Source organism: Chelonia mydas, chromosome 4, assembly GCF_015237465.2.
Source record: "Chelonia mydas isolate rCheMyd1 chromosome 4, rCheMyd1.pri.v2, whole genome shotgun sequence".
NCBI lineage: Eukaryota > Metazoa > Chordata > Testudines > Cheloniidae > Chelonia > Chelonia mydas.
In genome coordinates this window covers 69,348,250-69,369,682 of record NC_057852.1, presented here as the reverse complement: position 1 = coordinate 69,369,682, position 21,433 = coordinate 69,348,250, and the positions used below count along the sequence as shown (strand labels likewise).

At 39.6% G+C, this 21,433-nt stretch overlaps 1 protein-coding gene across 2 annotated transcripts; it reads right to left on the bottom strand.

The window, feature by feature from the left end:
* Positions 1 to 1,021: 1,021 nt before the first annotated feature.
* Positions 1,022 to 19,473, bottom strand: LOC102941430. Of its 2 annotated transcripts, XR_006290708.1 has the most exons (10): positions 18,801 to 19,473; positions 17,280 to 17,366; positions 14,244 to 14,474; positions 12,707 to 12,729; positions 9,520 to 9,665; positions 9,160 to 9,260; positions 8,929 to 9,030; positions 5,061 to 6,933; positions 1,797 to 2,117; positions 1,022 to 1,763 (listed from the first exon to the last, which is right to left on the bottom strand). XR_006290708.1 is itself a non-coding variant. In XM_027829279.3 (9 exons), the coding sequence occupies exons 1-9, from the start codon at positions 19,278 to 19,280 to the stop codon at positions 2,068 to 2,070; spliced, it is 3,093 nt and encodes a 1,030-aa protein (XP_027685080.2). In that variant the 5' UTR covers positions 19,281 to 19,473; the 3' UTR covers positions 1,022 to 2,067. The 2 variants fall into 2 exon arrangements, 1 of the variants encoding a protein (XP_027685080.2); XM_027829279.3 differs by having other exon boundaries at positions 1,022 to 2,117.
* Positions 19,474 to 21,433: the final 1,960 nt, after the last annotated feature.

Below are 21,433 nucleotides of genomic sequence, written 5' to 3'. Positions count from 1 at the left end.
AGGGAGAAATCACTAAGGTAGCTCTTTACTGAGATCAAAGGAAAAAAACTTCTCCAACACCACTACACAAGTCTATTAGATCTGCAGAAAAGTTGTTAGTATTACACAATAAAAGCATGGAAGAGGAATGCACTATGTTGTCACCAATAAAATCATTCTATAGAATGAATGTTCAGGGGATTCTATGAAATTTCTGCTTCAGCATATTTAGGTTTTTGCTATGTTCTAATTAAAAAAAAAAAGATTACTTTCATATCAACAGTAGCATACAGGCAGAGAGGTAAATTTGCTTCCAAGTAATGGGTTATTCATTTAAGAGAATGAAAGGACGATTAAGACCTTGTGGAGTAGTTTGAAGTCACAGGATCGACTTGCTTAGAGTCCAATCCTGCAATTTATTCTGAGTGTGAGCCTATACCGCTGAAGTCAAAAAGAGCTGTTATTGACTTGAGATCAGTGGCACCCAATTAGCCCGTAAGACACAGAACAATTCCGAGTTTTTCTTTCTAGCACAGTATGGATGCTTCCCCCAATAATTCAGCTTCATTGTCTACCTGTATCTCACACTCAGAAGACTTACAAGGGAAAAACCTATGGTCATGGCTCGAACACTGTTCCAAGCACATTTAGGACTGCTTCAGCCTCTACCTAACCATATACTTTCAGGAGCCATTCACAAGGATCAGGGCTCCCTTCTGGGTCTCAGATGCAGTTTGTTAAAAGATGCTTTGCAACTCAGGATTATTTCAGTTTAGAAGTGCACGTGCTGTCTACTAAATGTCTACTTTAGCTTCCACTAGCACTACTGCAATGGCAAAAAATAAAATTCTAATTTCCAGAATTATCTTCACATACAAAAAGTCTCTGGTTTCATTAATGGGGACCCATACACATTGGCCTACATGTAAACTATAAACTACATGAGAAATAGCATGCTACTGTTAAAAAGTTACAAACTCAAATAATCAAATCACTTGAGTGTAATTAAATTACAAGACAAAAACAGACTGGAACAAGTTACTACCGTTGGTTTTAAATATTTTAATATATTAGGTGGTGATATACTAAGCACTTGACACTGGTGCTAACAGATAAGCAAATAAATCCATGCTATAAAGATTAGCTAGAAAATGATTTCCAGTGTTCTTTCCTATACACTGTGTACAAGTTAAGCATAACATTAGTAATTAAGAACAATTCTGAATCCCAACCTCTTAACAGCATCAGCTGCGAGTGTTATCATTCTAATTATTGATGAAGTCAATGAGAACAACATTATATTAGTATCATGTATAGCCTGGATGATGGATGAGCCAAGAACTCTATGCCACAGAAAAACCACGTCAAGTGGTACTGAAGACATTATTACAAAAGTCACTTCTTTGTTGGATCTAATTCAGCATAAAACTTGGATGAAAACAGTAGTGGTACAGAAGATACTAAATATACCTATTGGGAAGAGTTTTGGTACCATTTTATATAGCGCAGAATGTCAAAAGTTGTTACTTAATTAGTGACAACTACTGTAACTAAAATTTTGCCTTTAATAATGCATTCAATACTTGCTTCCTCTATAGAGGTCAGTAAAGATCAATAACTGAACCTGGAGAAATTGATCAGAAGATTAGAACTCAAGAAGAAATATCATCACTTCAGCCATTAACTATGTATTCTGATATGACAGATTTGTTTAGATATCCTGTTCAGTGTCTAAAATTTTATAAGTATAAACATTTCATGCAAAGACACCACCTTCTTGTCACCTAAGAATTATTATAGAAAATAACTTGCAGCACTTGATTATATTCAATATATCGCACAAGGTTAGAAAGAACAGCCTTTCAAATCTATATGTTTGTTTTTATTAAAAGGCATACTTTATTCTAGCCCTATTTTAGCTGGTTGCTGGTTTTAGAATGTACCTTTTCAGAGAGTAAAAGGCACATTTCACTAATCTAAATATCTGGAGATGCATATACATACAGGATAGATTCAACAGACTATGATAAATACGTTACTGTAAACTGAAAGAGATTTGCCCAAGACCAATATTTCTAGAAAATTCGTTTACATTTCTGACCAACTGTTCTGTATGGACGTAGACTTAATTTCCTGTCCTGTGAAAAGAAACATACAATACATATTTAATTTTTTGAATGTCGGTATTAACTCTTCAGAATGTTTCTGCTATAAAATATGTTGATCTACACAGTAAACATTTAGGTCTATAAATCATATAGGGTACAGTTATATGAAGTTTTAGTGACATGGCCATTTCTATGATTAGAAGAGCCCTGTACAAAATAGGGGCCTCAGCCAGCACCTTCCATATATACATGAACCAGTCCATCCATGCTCTCAGTTCTTTAGCTCTAAGATCAGCCCTTATCCTATGGCAACTTCAGTCTGTAGCTTTCCACAAACAAGGCCAACAGATGGGGTGTAATAATGGTCACCCCATCTCAAAAAAGGATATTGCAGAATTAGAGTGGGTTCGGAGAAGGATGACAAGAATAATCCAGGGTGTAGGAAAAACTCATGAGACAGAAAAGACTGGGATTTTATTTTATAAAGATTAATAGACGGCATGTGATAAATATGTAAAATAATAAATGGTATAGAAAAGATAGATCAATCAGGAAATTCTATACTCCCCATCTCAAAACACAAGGAGAGATTAAATGAAACTGAAAAGGTGGCCAATTAAAACCTGATAAAAGGAAATACTTTTTCACACAATAATTTGGTGATGGACTTTGCCACAAGAAATGGTTGAGGCCAAGAATTTGACAAGATTAAAAAAAAAGGTATTTGGCCATGTATAGGGATATCAAGAATATCCATAATTATCATAGTTAATATGATTTTGGAAGGGCTGTTAAGCCTCATACTATTTTGCCATAGTTATAAGAGAGTAGTAATATTCCTTTAGAGGTGGCAGTATATCGAACGATAATCATCAAATGTAACTGGACTGATTTTTTGATCTCTAGTATGTGTCATATTTCACAAGCTGAAAATTCACCTGATTAGTCCTTCTTCAGTGGGCGATTTAATGCAGCATAGTCATTGTTAAAATTTTTGCTGTCATATCGACCTTTAATTTATGTAGGTTTTTCTGTTTTAGAATCTGTTTTCCACAACACTTGATTTCCTCTTTAGATGGAAGTCTCTGCCCATCATGCAAAGATTCACTATCACCAACTCACTCAAAATGACTGTGTTACTATTGATTTAGGATTGTATTTCATAAAGTGTAAGCTATATTCTCCACCAATATATACCAATAGTAAGAACTGATTCTGAATATTAATTCAGATGTTTTATTTAAAAAGCATGGAAGAAATCTAAAATATTCTCTCTATTATTGGAATAAAATGGCATGGATAACACAGTCAAGATGCAGCAAAAGATCATTCCATATCTCTACTGCTAATATAAAAAGGTTTTCATTAAGCTGCTCTGATCCTGTGTAGCAGCCTACAGCAGAGACATGCAGAAAAGCAGCTACAGTGGGGTTTAAAACATCTTAGAAAATCACTTCTCCAAATTAACCTACCAACAGTGGTGACAGTATCATAACGCTTTAGCTTGCATAAAACAGTAGCTAATTTTAGAATTAAGGCTTTAGGTAAGTAATAATAGTTTAGAGCTAAAAATCCAAAATGGCAGCCACAGTGATTTCCTATCAGAAACCTCAAAATGGAAGCAGATTTGATTGAGAGGAGATAAGGGTTAAATAAGAGTTCGATGGGAACGAGTCAGCATATTTAAAGAGAACTAAAGGATGCGGCTAGGAGGAAGATCTATGATAATAGCAAGGAAGTCTCAGGAGGAGGATCAACCAGCTTGAGTGACAGATGAAGCTGATTGGCTGAACTGGTATAATTAGGCAGGGAGGATCTATGCTAATTTCTGAATTTGAGAAAGCAACCAGTCAGAGAAGACCAGAAACTGAATATAAGGCTGACAGCCGGGGTGGTGGTGGTGGGTGTGTGTGTAGCCAGATGAATAAGAACAGAGAAGACTGAAGAACAGCAAAGGCATGTAATACTGTGATGTTCTCTTATGCCTATATATAGAAGCCTTGTGTGCTATGTTGTATCAAATTCAGGATTATACTGTAATGTTACATGTAGGCTTCATACATACGAATTGGAGGTCTCCATGTGTTTTAACGTGTAACATTGCAATGCTTCCCTGTACATATATTCTGTTTACTAACTGTATTGGGGCTTTATGCATGTGTACAAGGGGTCTCTATGTACCTTGAATATTACATAATAACTGCTATATGGTCTATGTATGCTGTGTGTTTTGTGCGGTCTTATTTTATTTTGCCACTTAATTAGAAATCATACATTAAAGATTTAAAAGTGGTTTAGGATGTCTTAACAGGTTAGTGTATTCTTCCTTGCTTTACTGAATGTATTGTAACTGCTTATTTTCCTTTAAATAAATGACACTTTGTTTACGAAGAATTGCTGCTTGTACGTCAATCCTTTGAGCGGAAGGCTGTATCCACGTCCTCCCATGAGTTATCAGAATTAGTTGGCTCTGGGGAGTCCTCTGCAGTCCAGAAACAACCCTCCTGGTAAAACCCTGGCATTTCCTCTAGGGCGAGCCACCTCGTTATTACCCATTTGGACAGAACAAATTAACAACTGGTTTATGGTTATAGGCAGGCCAGTATTGGAGTGATTTAGGTCCAAATTTTGGGGTAACGGGTGGAGAGGCAAGAAACTAGAGTTCTAGCTTCACCCTTCATAAGGGCATAGAAACCATGTTTAACCCTAAATTCTAACAATGGAAGACATTTTGGAGGTTGATATTGTTTTGTCAGTTTGTACCACAAACATAGTAACCCTACTTTATTATGAATTCTACTTGATTATGATAGTTGTTCCTATTACAGATAAACCTCATTTAAGATTCATTGCAAGACACAAAATGAGCTCGGAGGGAGGAGAGAGTTATCTCTTTTTAAACTGGTTATGTATTTCAGTACAAACGTTTACCTAGTTCCAGCATATCTAAACAGATATCTGAATATTATTTACCTTGAAGGGAATTCTCTTCAATTTCGTTCTCTATGGTGCATGTACCTGGTTTTTCACTAACTGTTATTTTGTCTTCTGCCACCAAAAAATATTCTGATGCATTGCTACAGTCACTAGACATTGATGCTTGACTTAGCTCTTCTGTATCAGAGTCTGAATGATTTAGTGTTTCATGTTCTTTACCTACTGCATGTGCTGAGCCTCCTAAAAATGTACCATCACATGTCACTGGACTAAGACAAGCTGCATTCTGTAACTGCAGAGTGTCAAGTTCATCTTGCTTCCTAGAAATCTCTTCTAAATCTTGGTGTGACTTATAGGTTTCAGCAATATTTACATTATCTTCAACTTTCACATCTATATGAGGTTTAATTGATGCAACACTAGGATGAGTGGAAAATACATTGCTTTCTTTACTAGGAAAGCCTGTTGAAAACAGAGAGTTGACTATAGCTGGACCACACAAAGAATTCTGTTGAGCAAGCGTGTCTTCAGTTTCAGTCTTCATAGATAGGTCAAAAGAAAAAAAGGAATTGGTACACTTTGGACTTGTAAGTTCAGATATGGCTACTGCACATATTGAAGGTGTAGATTTTTCTACAACTGGATGTGCTTTGTCAATTGATTCTATTTTCATTTTTTCAATTTCACTATTCGATAAAAACAGCATCGAGGAGGAAGGTAGTGAGTTGGAAGTACTTTTGACAGAACCTTCAAATGAGGTTACAGGTGAAGATTTACATTCCAGAATACAATTATTGGATGAGAAGGAAAATATATTACTACAGGGGACAGGCTGGCTCTTGGAAACATCTTTCTTCCCAGCGTCACTACTAGATGTAGTGCAGGCTACAGCAGCAGTGGAATCAGGGGTACTGGCACTCTGCTCCTGTGGGACTACTGTAGGAGATTTTAGCCAGTTATATTTTACGTCTTTGCTTACAGAAACGTTCTCTTTTCCGGTTTGAAATATTGTACTTTGTTCAGCTGGCTTCTCAGATACGCTTGAAAATGGTGACATCTTCAATGAATTGCTGAGTTTGGATACTGTAAAACAATCTCTTTCCGAATTGCTAAAGGTAAATGAAAAAACTGGCTTTCCACTTTCTGATGATCCTAGTTTAGGACTTGTAGAGGCAGCAGAAGCTTTAGCCTCAGTTAAAGCTGAAGAGTTAAACTTCGTATAATTTCCATGTTGATTGCCCATTTTATCTTGAGTATCACATCTTCCCACATAAAAAGTGGGGAAAACCGAATTATTCTTCTCTTTTTTGAAGAAAAATGTAGCTGCTGCCTTATTTAAATTGGGTAATGATGAGTCATTACCCGAATTGGGGATAAAAGGTGGAACAGAAAGGCTCTGAGTAGGAGCACCTAAAAAGTTTGGTTTTGAAACAGGAACAGGTTTTATTGCTGATGCTGGTAAGCCAGGTGAAGTGCTAGGACTTGCTAGTGTTTTTGCAGAAATGGGAACCGGTGATGACTCTTCCATTTTTACTTTGTTTTTTATTACCAAGCCATTGGAATTTTCTGATGTGGAGGTTAGTTTGCTTACTTCCGGAGATCTTGTTCCATTAAATAAGTTCAAGTCACTGTTCAATTCAGAGAAATTCCAGTTCACAGGTGGAAAGCTGAATCTGTAACTACTGGAACTGGAAAAACTAGTGTTACTAAAACTTCCTCTTTGTAATTTTTGTGTTTTTATTCTCTGTGCATCTTTCACTTTGGGAGGTGAGGACAGAAGAGGAACTGCTGAGAATGTATCCTTCAAAGAATCAGTTATCACAAATGTATGCTTTGTATTTGCAGGTGAAGTCTGCATCTTCAACGGATCTGATTTCCGATGATCCATATAATAATTATAACGTACCTCCTACAATTATAGAAAAATCACCAAATTATTTAGTACAAGGAAAAGTAGTAAGCCATCAGAGTTACAAGTTCTTTAAATATTATGTGAAGGCAAACTATTAATTTGTTGTGCTTATATGTTCTAAGACTACTTTAAATTACTTAGAATATTTTGCTGGACACTTAAAAGGCAACAGAAAATAATATACAAACTGTTCGGATTAGAAGAAATCTATTACTTTTAAAAAGTAAAATATTTAAGTGACTTAAACAAAACCAAAATCCAAATACTTCAGTGACATAAGTATCAAAGAATGAGACTACACAGAAGTAATATCTTTATAACTTCAAGTTAAAAAACTGATCAATTCTGATTTTAGCAAAAATTGTTTAAGATGCAAGAGAATATTCTCATATGAGAATAATGAAAACCTAAATCCAATACAGTACTTTTATCCAGGGCCAATGAATTTCTCTGAATTTCTTAGTCACATTAAGATAACCACTTTGACTGCTGTGTATCTATGGTAACAAGGCAAAAGATTCATTTTATGTCTACAATACTCAAATGCCTCTAACACTCAAGAATATGGAACTGGAGAGGCAATGGTTATGGAAGGCCAAAACAGCTATCAAATGACTACGGAGGGAAGATCTTTTAAAGACATTTTCTGCTAGAGGAAGAAGCTAGATAGGCATGATTCAGTGCAGCTGATAAAGCTTGACAAAGCAACTCAGATACTCCTTCACTGACTGCAGTCAAAAGAAACTGGGATTTGGAATACTAGGGGACACATATAACCCATCATTGCAGAAATTGTGACATACAATCTACTAAGTGTTTAAAAATTTGAGCATGAGTTATCACTTTAAATGCACACAAAAGCATAGGCCCAATATCAACACATACTAACTACTTCTCAGGAAAAGATGTGGCACTCATTCATACTTTGGTTTGATCACAGTATCTTTCCCACTGAAACTGGGCCTTACCTTATCTTTAAGTATGGACTACTTGGACTTGAAGTGTAGCCAAAAAAATGTGAACTTCTCAAATAAGTTTAAAAATAATCCACTTGCACTTTTAACAATCCACAACAGTGAGACATTTTTCTATAAAAGCAACTAGGTTGTAGTTCTACATTTCATTTAAGAAAAAAGTTAGTGTGCAGTAGCCTGAACTAAAAGTAGGTGACTGACCCATCAAGAGTATCAGTTTAGTATAATTAGGGCATCATGGACTGTGAAATAAGCCCTTCCTCGTGAAATCGAATGTCCCCTTGCTTCTAGGAGCATCCCAGAAAAGGGGGCTTCTAGCTCCAGCTGGGCAGGGACAGGACTTGTCTGTCCCCTGCACTGCTGTTTGGGGGATGGGGGGAGGGGGGAGAGGAGGAGGAGAGAGAGAGAAAAACCATCAGACCCACCTCTGGGTGCCTCCCTCTGCTGCAGGACGCTATGGGACTGGGCAGCAGCCCCAGAGGTTCCTGCAGCTGGAGGAGACTTGTAGAGTTGGGTCCAATCTTCCCTGTGCTGTTGGGAGCACCCCAGCAAAGGTGGCTCCTAGCTTTGGCTGGGCAGGGAGAGGACCTGTCCATCCCCTGCACAATTGCTCTGTGCATGTGCGCAGTAGGGGTGGGGAGCCCCCGGGAACCTCCTGCTGTTGCAGGAAGCTCTGCACTTTTCACAGAAGTGAGGGTGGCAATCTCATGACCCCCACATTACAAACAGGTTTGTGCCCCTCCCCCCACAGTCCCCCTTTGGGTCGGGACCCCCAGTTACACCACCATGAAATTTCAGGTTTAAACATCTGAAAGTGTGAAATTTACCAATTTTCAAATCTTATGACAATGAAATTGACCATAATGGACTGTGAATTTGGTAGAGCCCTAAGCATAATGAATAAAAAAAAACGGGAGGGGGAGCCCGAAGTAAAAGACTGTCACAATATGAAACAGTAACTTGTTTATCCAAACACTATTAGTAGTTGAGCAATACTTACACCAAAATGCATTCTTACCTCATGACTCATGTTTTGAAATGCTGACATTTCTGATATTGACATTAAGCGAGTACAGATCTTACTACCGTCAGTCAAAGTTTCCTCATGTCCCACTACAGGCTGAAAAAAGTTGCATCAGACATTGCCCATTTTGGATTTTACAAAGCCAAAAGAACATACTTAACCATTAAAAAAACAAAAACAAAACAAACAAAAAACCTGTAGTAACTCTTGTAAACAAGAACTTACATAATATGTGCTGTGTATGTTTTTCTGATCTTTCCATTGTTTTGCACTATTTTTATACACACACTTTCCAGTTAAACCTTCATTTCCTCCAGAAGAAAGTTCTGTTCGAAAAGAGGAATAAAAATAAGACTGATGTATTTTTTTTTTTTTAAATACAATAATACAAAGAACACTTGACTCATCAGATGTAACTTACCAAGTTATGAAACCAGGGCAGCTAAAACACTTTCCATTTTGCAAACTGAGTATTGCTCTAATATAAAGTTTATTGTGGTAGGATAACAGATTTATTTTCAAGATATATGTGTTAAAAATAATGAACTGTGCACTGTGTTCAAAATATATGTATCTTTTTTCTACCTTTAACAATGAATGAATCAACTGAAGTCAGCTGCAAGGCCAAGATTTCATTAACCACAGATTTGATGTCCATTTGCTTTTGGGTAGACTCTGGTGCTTTTTCATAGCTAGATGCTATGTGCATCAGGTCAAGCTGAGTCTTCATTCTGGAAAAGAAGTGAAAAAAATCTTTTAGACAATTATTTGTGTTTCGCTGGGCTCAAAACAGAAAAAAGTTATACCTACTTAATAAAAATAATTACATTAAAAAAGGAAGTCAGTAGATGGCAGAAAAATATCTGAAGAGATTGATCTTCCTCTATTTAGAATTTTCTAATTTCCTTTCTTAGAAAAGACCACTTGAGAATCTGTTGGAAAAAATTCTGTGATCAAAATAGCCAAAAGGGATTTCTGTCTGCCAGAGAAGCTGCATGTCATGGTCTAAAAGGATTAACCCCTTCTAGCTGTACAGATAGCAAAAGAAGTTTCAGTGAGAAAGGTTTTTTGGGGGAGGTGGGAGGGAGCAAAAGGTGTCTGTGTGTGGGGGGGAGGGGAATTGAACTGATATTGTTATTTAAGCATTTGTTTAGTTTGCCCTACATTTAAAGGCCCATAATCCAGCATAATGAAATTTAAACAAGTAGGCGGCAATAACCATCAAAGCACATTCTTCTTACGGTAATTGTTCTGAACAATTAATTTTGTCAAACCACCAATCAGCAAGGAGGCAAATCATTCCATTGAGAAATTCTAAATACACAATAGGAGAATTTGAAGAAACTACAAGTTTTATTTATTTATTTATCCAGAATTCTGCACCTCTCCTGTACCTGTTTTTGAAATAATTAACTAGTCAAGCAGAAAAAGGTTAATACGTACACTATGAAAATATAAGAGATGTGGCTGAAATACTGTTGCCAAATATATTCTTCAGTAATAAGAGATAAGGTACTGTTAGTCCACTGTGTCTGAACCCAAATTACACCTTTTTTCCCAGAGGTCATTCCTCATTCTGTGAAAGAGAATTTTAAAGTTCTGTTCTCACTTACTGTAATTTTTTTTTTAAGAAGGCTTTGCCTTATTAAGTATAGACATGAAAGTACAAAACCATAAGAAAGCCAAATATGGCATTTTGTGCATCCCACAGCAAACGTTTAAAATAGCAAGAGAAGGTACTGTACTCCATTACTTCAACAACAAAAAAACACCTTGCAAGCTTTTCATAGAAAGTTTGAATAAGAAATTTAATTCCATTAATCATATTAGAGCTGACTGAACAAATCTGTATATGCTCAAACATTCTTGATTCTAATTCATTAAAGTATCCAAAAATTAGTTTTGAAAACATGATGCTCCTGAATTGGAGCATTTCGTTTCTCAGAGAAAATTACAAGATTAATATACAGTTCAACATACAGTAAATTCATTATATTCAATTTAATATAAAATTTAAATCACCGGATTTATAGTGTGTCTCAGTAACATTTCATACATAAAGAAGCTATTTTATCTAATTATGTTAGCAGGACCTATAAGCATAATTCCTGAAATCTTCTTTAATACTCCCACAAAAACTAGATTTTTCAGTCGCACAGCAGCATGGCATCTGATAAACTAAAGCACAAACTTAAGTCAGAAAGAGATTAAAATATTCAAAGGTCAGTTTTCAGAATGGAGAGGTAAACAGCTGTGTTCACCAGGGATCAGCACTGGGATCAGCGCTGTTCAACATATTCATAAGTGATCTGGAAAAAGAGATGAACAGTGAGGGGGAAAGTTTGCAGAGGATACAAAATTACTCAAGACAGTTAAGTCCAAAGCAGACTGCCAAGGGTTACAAAGGTATGTCACAAAACTTTGTGACTGGGCAACAAAATGGCAAATGAAATTCTGTGTTGATAAATGCGAAGTAGTGCACATTGGCAAACATAATCCCAACTACTCATACAGAATAATGGGGTCTAAATTATCTATTACCACTCAAGAAAGATCTTGGAGTCACTGTGGATCGTTCTCTGACAACATCTGTACAATGTGCAGTTGCGGTCAAAGAAAGAAAAATGCTAATAATGTTAGGAACCATTAAGGGATAGATAAGACCATAAATATCATAATGCCAATACATAAATCCATGATTCGCCCACACCTTGAATACTGTGTGCAGTTCTAGTCACCCCATCTCAAAAAAAGATACTTGAAATGGAAAAGTTACAGAGAAGGGCTACAAAAACAATCAAGGGTATGGAATAGCTTCCAGAGGAGGCGAGATTAAAAAGACAGACTGTTTTCATCTTGGAAAAAGAGATGACTCAGGGAGGATATGATAGAGGTCTATAAAATCATGAATGGTGTGGAGAAAGCGAATAACTAAGTGTTATTCACCCCTTCTTAAAACACAAGAATCTGGGGTTGCCCAATGAAATTAATAGGTTGCAGGTTTAACACAAACAAAAGGAAGTACTTCTTCACACAACGCAGTCAATCTGCAGAACTGGTTGCCATGGAATGTTGTAAAGGCAAAAGCCATAACTGGACTCAAAACAGAATTAGATTAAGTTCATGGAGGATAGGTCCATCAATGGCTATTAGCCAAGATGATCAGGGATGCAACCCCATGCAGCAGGTGTCCCTAAGCCTCTGACTGACGGACACTGGGACTGGAAGACAGGGAATGGATAACTTGACAATTGCCCTATTCTGTTCATTTCCTCTGAAACATCTGCCATTAGCCACTGTCAGAAGACAGAATACTGGGCTAGATGTACCACTGGTTTGACCCAGTATAGCCATTCTTATGTTCTTATATTATTTTCTGGGACAAAGCAAAAAGACAGTATTAAGGCTTTTTTAGGGCAGTGTTTACAGAAAAACATGAAGTAGTATCTGAAGTGATTATTTCAAGATCCACTTTTATCTGTTCAATAATAAATCTGTGAAAGTGATATACTAATTCCAACAGCTCTAGAAGAATTTTGAAATTAAATGTTAGAAAGTAATGATCTCAAATATTCACAGAACTTCTACAACTGTTCAAAACTGTTCTGTGTATCTCTCCATATTAATTAATCCACTGTATGCCCTGGACACTCCTCTCCCAACCCCCCACAGTCATGATATGAATATTAAACTAAACTTTTTTGTATCTTATTACCTTACTCAACTATACACTAGCAAACTACAGAAAGTAGAACACATGAAATGTATGTACCTTTTATTCAAGCCACATGCCACCTGTAATTAAAATAAGACTGCATTAGAGTTAAGGATGTTATTTAAAAATAAAACAAAAGTACTTTACCAGAATATCTGAGAGAAGTTAACTGTTCAACTTGTTAAAAAACAACTCTTCATTTCATCAAGACATAATCAGAACTTTAAGGGCTCACAGAAGTAGAAGAGCAATAATCACACACAGGGAGTGTCATGTCTGGGAAAATTATTTACCTTGTAATATTTTGTTCTGAAGCCAAAGGAGAAATCTTTCCTAAAAGTCAAATCCAAGACACTGTGCACGAGGCAAAAGCCACACGGCTGTCTTTGAGACCAAAATGTACTTGAAAACATTTTGGCAGGATTTCCATACTGTGGACTTGTGCTCCTTAGTGCAAGACTAAGAGTTGGTCTACACTTGAAATGCTATCCCAAGAGGTGGTAGCTAGGTCGATAGAAGAATTCTTCTGTCGACCCAGCACTATCTACACACGGATCTAAATCAGCCTAACTACAGCGCTCAGGGGTGTGGATTTTTCATACCCTGAGTGACATAGCTAGGTTGATCTAATTTGTTAGTGTAGACCAGCCCTAAGGGACTTTTTCTACATGGTAGGGTAGTGCACTCTCTACAGGGGAGTGATTTCTAGAGCATGCTAACTGGACCATGTAGACCCTGTCGGCATGCATAAAAGGCTCCCTAGGGCACTTCAACAGAAGACAGCTATAAAATAACTATGTTAAAGCACACTAATGGCATCTATACAAAGCAATTAATGTTCAACAAGTTAGTGGGCACTGGAAATCACACTCCATAGAGTGCATTTCCCCATCATGTATACAAGTCTAGAAAGAGTTCCCAAAATCGTAAAAATTTTGGTCACTGAGGGTCACATAGTGTTTATAATGCAGCCACTTGCCCCACCCCACTACTCTGAGTATATGCCTCACAGAATTTTAACCAAGTCTCTAGGAACTTTCCAATCAGTTCCTGATTGAGTTGGAAAGGAATAAAATAAGTCAATCACAAAACTTCAAGTGAATTAGAAATTAGTGCTTTAAAACAGATTGTGCAATACAAGGGGTGGGAACCCTCCCCCACATCAAAATAAGGTTCTCTTCTACACTCTGAAGGGAAGTGAGACTCCTGTCAGAATTGCACCTTCAGAGAAGCAGATTATACAGCAACATCTAAACAGAATTCGCCTTGAGTGTAAGAGCTTGGCTACACTTACATTTTATAGCGCTCTAACTTGCTGTGTCAGGGGTGTGAAAAATCACCCCTCTGATCGCAGCAAGTCAGAGCGCTTTAAAGCGCTAGTGTAAATAGGCTTCCAGTGCTCGAAGCTAATCCCCTTGTGGAGGTGGATTACCAGGAGCGCTGGGAGAGCTCTCTCCCAGTGCTCTCTCCCATGACAGCACTTTGAAGTTTCCAGTGTGGCCATGCCTTAAGTATTTCAAAGGATGTCCCAAACAGGGGGTGTCACATGTACATACTACTTGATGGCAGATCATTGTAATGTAAAAATTATCACCTCCAGGAAACGCTCAGGATCACATTCATCAACAAGCTTTTCACAGTCCTTCAGGAAACTCTCAATGGTTTTCTTGTGAGTTTCCTTCATTTTCTTCCAAATTTGATATTCCTTCTCTTTCTTACTTCTCTGACTTTCAATATCTTCTAGCAATTCCTTTTTTCTCATTTCCAGAGTTTTGAAAATTTCTTCAAATTCCAACATAATTATCTCTGCTTCTTTGTTCAAGATCTAGAAACAAAGTATTTTGCACAAAGATCTGATAACAGTAAGTCTTTACACTATGTCATCCCTGCAAGCTGCATGGAAACGTTTTAAAGACACCACAACAGAGGCTCAATTTATATGTATACCCCCAAATTAAAAAACATAATAAGAGAACCAAAAAAGTACCACTGTGGCTAAACAACAAACTAAAAGAAGCAGTGAGAGCCAAAAAGGCATCCTTTAAACAGTGGAAGTTAAATCCTAGTGAGGAAAATAGAAAGGAACATAAACTCTGGCAAATGAAGCGTAAAAATATAATTAGAAAGTCCAAAAAAATATTTGAAGACCAGCTAGCCAAAGACTAAGTAATAGCGTTTTTTTTTTTTTTAATTTTTTTTTTTTAAAACAATACATCAGAAACAGGAAGCCTGCTAAACAACCAGTGGGGCCACTGGACAATCAAGATGCTAAAGGATCACTCAAGGACGATAAGGCCATTGCGGAGAAACAAAATGAATTCTTTGCATCGGTCTTCATGACTGAGGATATAAGAGAGATTCCCAAACCTGAGCCATTCTTTTTAGGTGACAAATCTGAGGAACTGTCCCAGATTGAGGTGTCATGAGAGGTGGTTTTGGAACAAATTGATAAACTAAACAGTAATAAGTGACCAGGACCAGATGGTATTCACCCAAGAGTTCTGAAGGAACTTAAATGTAAAATTGCAGAACTACTAACTGTAGTCTATAACCTATCTTTTAACTCAGCTTCTGTACCAAATGACTGGAGGATAGCTAAATGTGACTCCAATTTTTAAGAGAGGACTCCAGAGGTGATCCCAGCAATTACAGGCCCATAAGCCTGACTTCAGTACCGGGCAAACTGGTTAAAACTATAGTAAAGAACAAAATTGTCAGCCACATAGATTAAAATAATTTGTTGGGGAAGTGTCAACATAGTGTTTGTTAAATAGAAATCATGCCTCACCAACCTACTAGAATTCTTTGAGGGGGTCAACAAGCATGTGGACAAAGGGGATACAGTATACTTAAGATTTTCAGAAAGCCTTTGACAAGGTCCCTCACCAAAGGCTCTTAAGCAAAGTAAGCTGTCATGGGATAAGAGGGAAGGTCCTCTCATGGACTGGTAACTGGCTAAAAGATAGGAAACAAAGGGTAGGAATAAATGGTCAGTTTTCAACATATGCATAAATGATCTGGAAAAAGGGGTAAACAGTAAGGTGGCAAAATTTGCAGATGATACAAAACTACTCAAGATAGTTAAGTCCCAGGCAGTCTGCGAAGAACTACAAAAGGACCTCTCAAAACTCGGAGACTGGGCAACAAAATAGCAGATGAAATTCAATGTTGATAAATGCAAAGTAATGCACATTGGAAAACATAATCCCAATGATACATATAAAATGATGGGGTCTGAATTAGATGTTACCACTCAAGAAAGCGATCTTGAAGTCATCAGGAGTAGTTGTCTGAAAACATCTACTCAATATGCAGTGGCAGTCAAAAAAAAAGGGGGGGGGGGCCCTAACAATATTATGAACCTTTAAGCAAGGGATAGATATGACGGCACTAAATATCATAATGCCACTATATAAATTGCCCACAGCTTGAATACAATGTGCAGTTCTGGTTACCCCATCTCAAAAAAGATGTATTTGAATAGGAAAAGGTAAGGAGAAAGGCAACAAAAATAATTAAGGGTATGGAACAGTTTCCGTTCAAAGAGAGATTAAAAACCTGGACATTTTTCAACTTGGGAAAGAGATGACTACGTGGGATACAAAGTAAGTCTATAAAATCATGAATGGTTTAGAGAAAGTGAATACCAAACTGTTATTTACACCTTCAGATAACACAAGAACCAGAGATCACCAAATTAAATTAATAGGCAGCAGGTTTAAAACAAACAAAAGGAAGGATTTCTTCACACAGCGCTGAGCCAATCTGTGGAACTCATTGCCAAGGGATGTTGTGAAGGCCAAAACTATAACAGGGTTCAAAAAGGAACTAGATAAATTCATGGAGGATAGGTCCATCAATGGCTATTAGTCAGGATGGGCTGGGATGGCATCCCTAGCCTCTGTTTGCCAGAAGCTGGGAATAGGCGACAGGGGATGGATCAGTAGATGATTACCTGTCTGTTCATTCCCCCTGGGGCACCTGGCATTTGCCACGGTTGGAAGACAGGATACTGGGCAAGATGGACCTTTGGTCTGACCCAATATGGCCATTCTTATGTTCGATAGTCAGGGATACAACCTCATGCCGTGGGTGTCCGTACCATCTGACTGCCACAAGCAGGGAGAGGATGATAGGGGGTGGATACCTCGATGATCGCCTATTTGTTCATTCCTTCTGAGGCACCCGACATTGGACACTGTCAGAAGATGGGCTAGAGATGGACCATGGTCTGACCCAGTATGGCCTTACTTATGATGCTGGTCTGGGTGAGGAGGTCTTGAGGTATTAGTTCCAGGTCCCCAGGGGGTGAGGGTGGGGTGGGGTGGGGTGTGTGTGTGTCTCTCTCTCTCTCTCTCTCTCCCCCCATCGCCCAGGTGGGGAGGAGGGAAGGGATCAGGTCCTTCTCCCATTGCAGGGGTGGGGATGCGGTTGGATCCTTCCCCGGGAGCAGCATTGCAGAATAAGCCTGCCCAGTACTCACCTTGCAGCAGTGGCTTCCGCCACACACAGCTGGGCCAGCAGGAGCAGATGCTGCAGGGTTTGTTTTTATTTTATTTTGTGTTCTCTCACATTTGCAAAAAACACAGGGCTCCACTATTCTCTACAGATGTCATTATGTCTAACTCACCTCAGTATCTTTTGGATGACTTGATAGTTCCTTCACCAAGTTCTCATTTATTGCTCTCAGTTTCTTCAGGCTGCTAAAGAAGGTTAACTGCAGGACATAAATTTATAACCACTTAATCTACTTTTTTTTTTTAATTAAAAAAATCTACATTATGCTCTTTAATCATACTATATCTACAGACTGCACAGAGTTTAACTAGACTATTAAGGCATTACTTATATAAAAAGACTCTTCATGCTTTAGGACAATGAAGAAACTTGCATTTGGTATTTTTCCTCTCTCTCCTTTAGGCTTGTCTATTCTAGAAAGTTTTGCTGCTTTAACTATACCAGTATAGTTAAACTCCAGACCAGATTGTGTGTTCCTCTTTTCCTGCGCTGAGGGGACAAGCTGCCTTTGCCCCTCCGCACTTCCAGCCTGCATTCCCACTGGTCAAGCTGCAACATCAGTATAGAACAGCCACAGTGCCATGTGCTCTACTATGCCTCATACCCATCCAATGTACCAGGGACATTCTGCAAATGCAATTAAACTGCAGCATAAAGGGACTGCTTAATAATGTACTACCTAGCTTGTACTTCAGATGGAGCCTGGAAAAGTGGTTGAATGTCCACTCTCTGGCAAAAATCCATTGCAGATAAAGTATTAAAAAAGGCACATGCCTTCTTCATGCTAAAATATCCCAGGAGCCGTCTATTTCACCTTAATTGCTTTTCCTTAATCCACTACCCAAATCCAAAAGTGTTAGGCCAAAAAGCAGATAGGTAACGTGACTGCCAAGAAGCGGCTCTACATCGGATGGCTGGACTAGCATATTCTTGGTTTTAGGGAAACACGGTTAACATACACGACATTAAGGGCCTGTCTACAGGTGACACTTGCTATAATGACAAAGTGTTTTTCCTCCTCCTCCTGCTATAGCTAATCTACTCCCTCAAGGAGCTGTAGGTAGCTTGACAGAATAATTCCTGAGTTGATCTAACAGTGTCTATCCTGGGGTTTAGGTTGGCTTAACTACATTTTTGGGGGCGGGGTGTGTGAATTTTTTACAACCATGAGCAACAGAGCTAGAACCACCACAGTTTTAGGTTTAGAGCAAGATTATCAGCTTCAACATCTTGAACCCGTCTACAGTCTATTCAGTTAAAATCATAAAACTATCTACGAGGAGGTGGAGGGAGAAACAGCTTGTTAGGGCACTGTGATAATTAGGTCAGGACACTGCCATGTTACTACATGGCTTGGCCTTAGGTATGCAGGATAAACAGGAAAGACCAGGACTTGTTAATGCAGCGTCCTGGCCCTGAAAGCTTTCACAGGAATGCTCTGACTTATTACAACACTCGGCCCATTTGGCTCTAACAGGTTCGCAGGAGGCAGCCCGGCTTATTGTGTTCGCCAACCAGGCCTGCACTGCTGGGTGGCCTGGGCTAAGCCTCAAGGGAGGCAGTGGCTGAGTAGGCAGGTTCCTATTTCACCCCGCAATGGGCACAGCCGGCTGGCCAGGGGCGCGGGGCTTACTTTCTCCTCCTGGTACACGGTGTCCAGGAGGTTGACGGCGTGGAAGATGCCCTGGTGCCCCTCAGACACGCACTGTCCGCAGCCCGCCTGGCGGCACATCCGGCAGTACAGCTGCACCAGCCGGGCCGGGTGCTTCTCGCAGGTTGCTCCGACCGCCGGCGGGGGGCTCAGCGCCCCCGCCTCGCCGCGCCCCGGCCCCGCCCTGCCCCCGCCGGCCCTGTACAGCTTCACCACCTCCGCCAGCGTGGTGTTGACGGGCAGCGCCGCGTAGCCGCCGCGCGGCAGCGGGCAGAGTTTCCGGCAGAGCGGGCAGGAGAAGCGCAGGCCCTGGCCCGCGCGGGGCGAGGGGAGCGGGCCGGGCTCCCCGGAGGCCAGGCACTCCAGCACGCAGCCCTTGCAGAAGTTGTGCGAGCAGAGCGGCAGCGTGACCGGATCCTCAAAGAGGCCGAGGCAGACAGCGCAGGTCAGGCTGGCTTCCATCGGGGCCAAGCCGGCGGCGCGGCGCGGCGGGCCGCCCTCCGCAGAGACCCGCTCCCCCGGGGGCTGGAGCCGCCGCCCTGCGGCCAGCTCCCACGGAGCTCGCCCCCGGCCGGGCACAGCAGCCCCCTGAACTTCAACCGCCCGCCTCGCGCTCCGAGCTGGGCGAGATTGGGAAAGAGCGGCTGCGGAACTGCGGGCCGGGGAGCGGCTGTGATTGGAGGAATGTGAGAGATTGACAACGCTAGCTACTACTCGTCGAAACATGCGGCTCGGGAAAACACCAATCGTATCACAATGAGAGGGGCGGGACTAAAGCAGCCCTACCCAGTAGGAGGTTTGACCTGAGATGTAGGTGCTGGGGCAGCTGCTGTTTCCCACGGGGCGGCAGCGCGTGCGGGAGCCGTAGCTTGGAGCAGCTCCAGGTCTTGTGATCTCTGAAGGGCAGGGAACGTACGTGTGTAAAGAGCCTAAGGCAATGGCCCCAGTGCAGTATAAACAACTAATTGGTGTAGGGTTCCCTATGAGCCTCACACCCTAGTGTCTGTAAGGACCACCACTTCTCACCCGATTTGCCTCCCCCACCCCAAGACCTTCAGTCCTTGATTTCCGGGGTGGCAGAGGTTAGTCTGGGGTTGTCCATACCTAGCCAATGGGAACTGGACGGGGACCATCAAAGTCCTACTCCTAAATCTGTCACATGGTAATGACATTGGAGCACTGCTGATCAGGATGGAGTCAAACAAGTGACAGAGAGCAAAAGGCTCCTTTGTCAGTTACCAGTCACCTAAGCCATCCCATTCTCTTATCTTACATTATTTTAAAATGTATTTTTTCATGAATACAATAAAAGTTTCTTCTTTTTTCCATCTTTGGACTACAAAATACAAAAGGCCAGATTGTTGATTCTCTTTCCATTGATGAACTTTTGGTCACATAAGTAGCCCCATAGACTTCAATAGGACTATTCGTAGGCAGTGCTTGCATGAGTAAGAGTGAGAAGTCACAATCTGACCCAAAGAAAGGAACTTTGTTATAGATATATATCTACATATTTTACTAATCTTATTCTGATATGAATTAGCTCCATGCTGGTATAAAATAGCTATGAGCTGAAAGTACTTTTTGAACATTCACCACAGTTGCATTGCAATATTAAAGCCTTGCATAACAAAATCCCAAATCTACATAATTTCACATTGCTTCAAGTTTTGTTAATAAGGCAAATTTTGGTCCACAATCACCAGGTATTAACATTTCCGCTAATGATGGTCAAGTTTACTCTCCCAAACTTTTTCTTTAACAGTTCTGGTTAAGGATGTATGAGTTAAATCCAAAATCTTTTGATACTGATCAATTTCAGGTTTGTTTTCCTTTGAGTTTTCAGATTATTGTAAATCAAACACAAAGGTTTTGAAACAAACCGAAAACAAGGTTTGCCCCACCCAAGGTAGACTGAAACTACACATCAGTTTTGCATAGCCCTGAGGTGACATGCCAGAGCAAACCAATCAACCTATACTGTTACATTTTAGAATTATGCTTATAGAAAATTACAGATTAAAAATCTTCAAGTGTTTGTACTAAATTGACATTTTGAGCATACATTAAAGAGCATAGGATAATCTTACCACATAGTCAGTTTCCCTTTTGTCTGTAAATGTGTACAGATACAGGGACTATTATTTATTATTTGTATTACCAGAGAACCTAGGGCCCTTAGTTGTGGACCAGCACCTATTGTGATAGGTGCTTTGCAAAGCAAAAAAAACCCCAAAAAACAAAAACAAAAAAACCCCTGCTCCAGCTCCAAAATGCTTAGAATAATTCATACTTAGAATACAGTATGCAGGCTTACAAAATATTTATTTAAAATCAATATGAATTTTTTTCTTTGTTTAACTGTCTTCCTTCAAACACACCTGGTTTTGCTTAAAGCATTACGTCATAGAAATGCAAATGCTGGCATGATGAAGCCCAGAGAGGTCATATAAAAGAATAAGAAGTGGAAAGCCAAAAGAGCAATTTACTATTTAAGTGTTCAATACATTGGTCCTGATTCAGCAAAGCACTTAAGCATGTGTGCTTAAGGGACTCCGCCTCATGTGCTTAAATGCTTTCCTGAATTGGGGCCAAAGTGATTTAGGCTCAGATTA

What these genes read in the sequence shown, in the direction of transcription:
- LOC102941430 (XM_027829279.3), bottom strand. Translation starts at nt 19,280, where the DNA reads ATGGAAGCCAGCCTGACCTGCGCTGTCTGCCTCGGCCTCTTTGAGGAT. An exon ending in TGATTCATTCATTGTTAAAG is followed by an intron (nt 9,261 to 9,519) that starts GTAGAAAAAAGA and finishes CTTTTCGAACAG; the next exon opens with AACTTTCTTCTGGAGGAAAT. An exon ending in TGAAGAGAATTCCCTTCAAG is followed by an intron (nt 2,118 to 5,060) that starts GTAAATAATATT and finishes TTCTTTTCACAG; the next exon opens with GACAGGAAATTAAGTCTACG.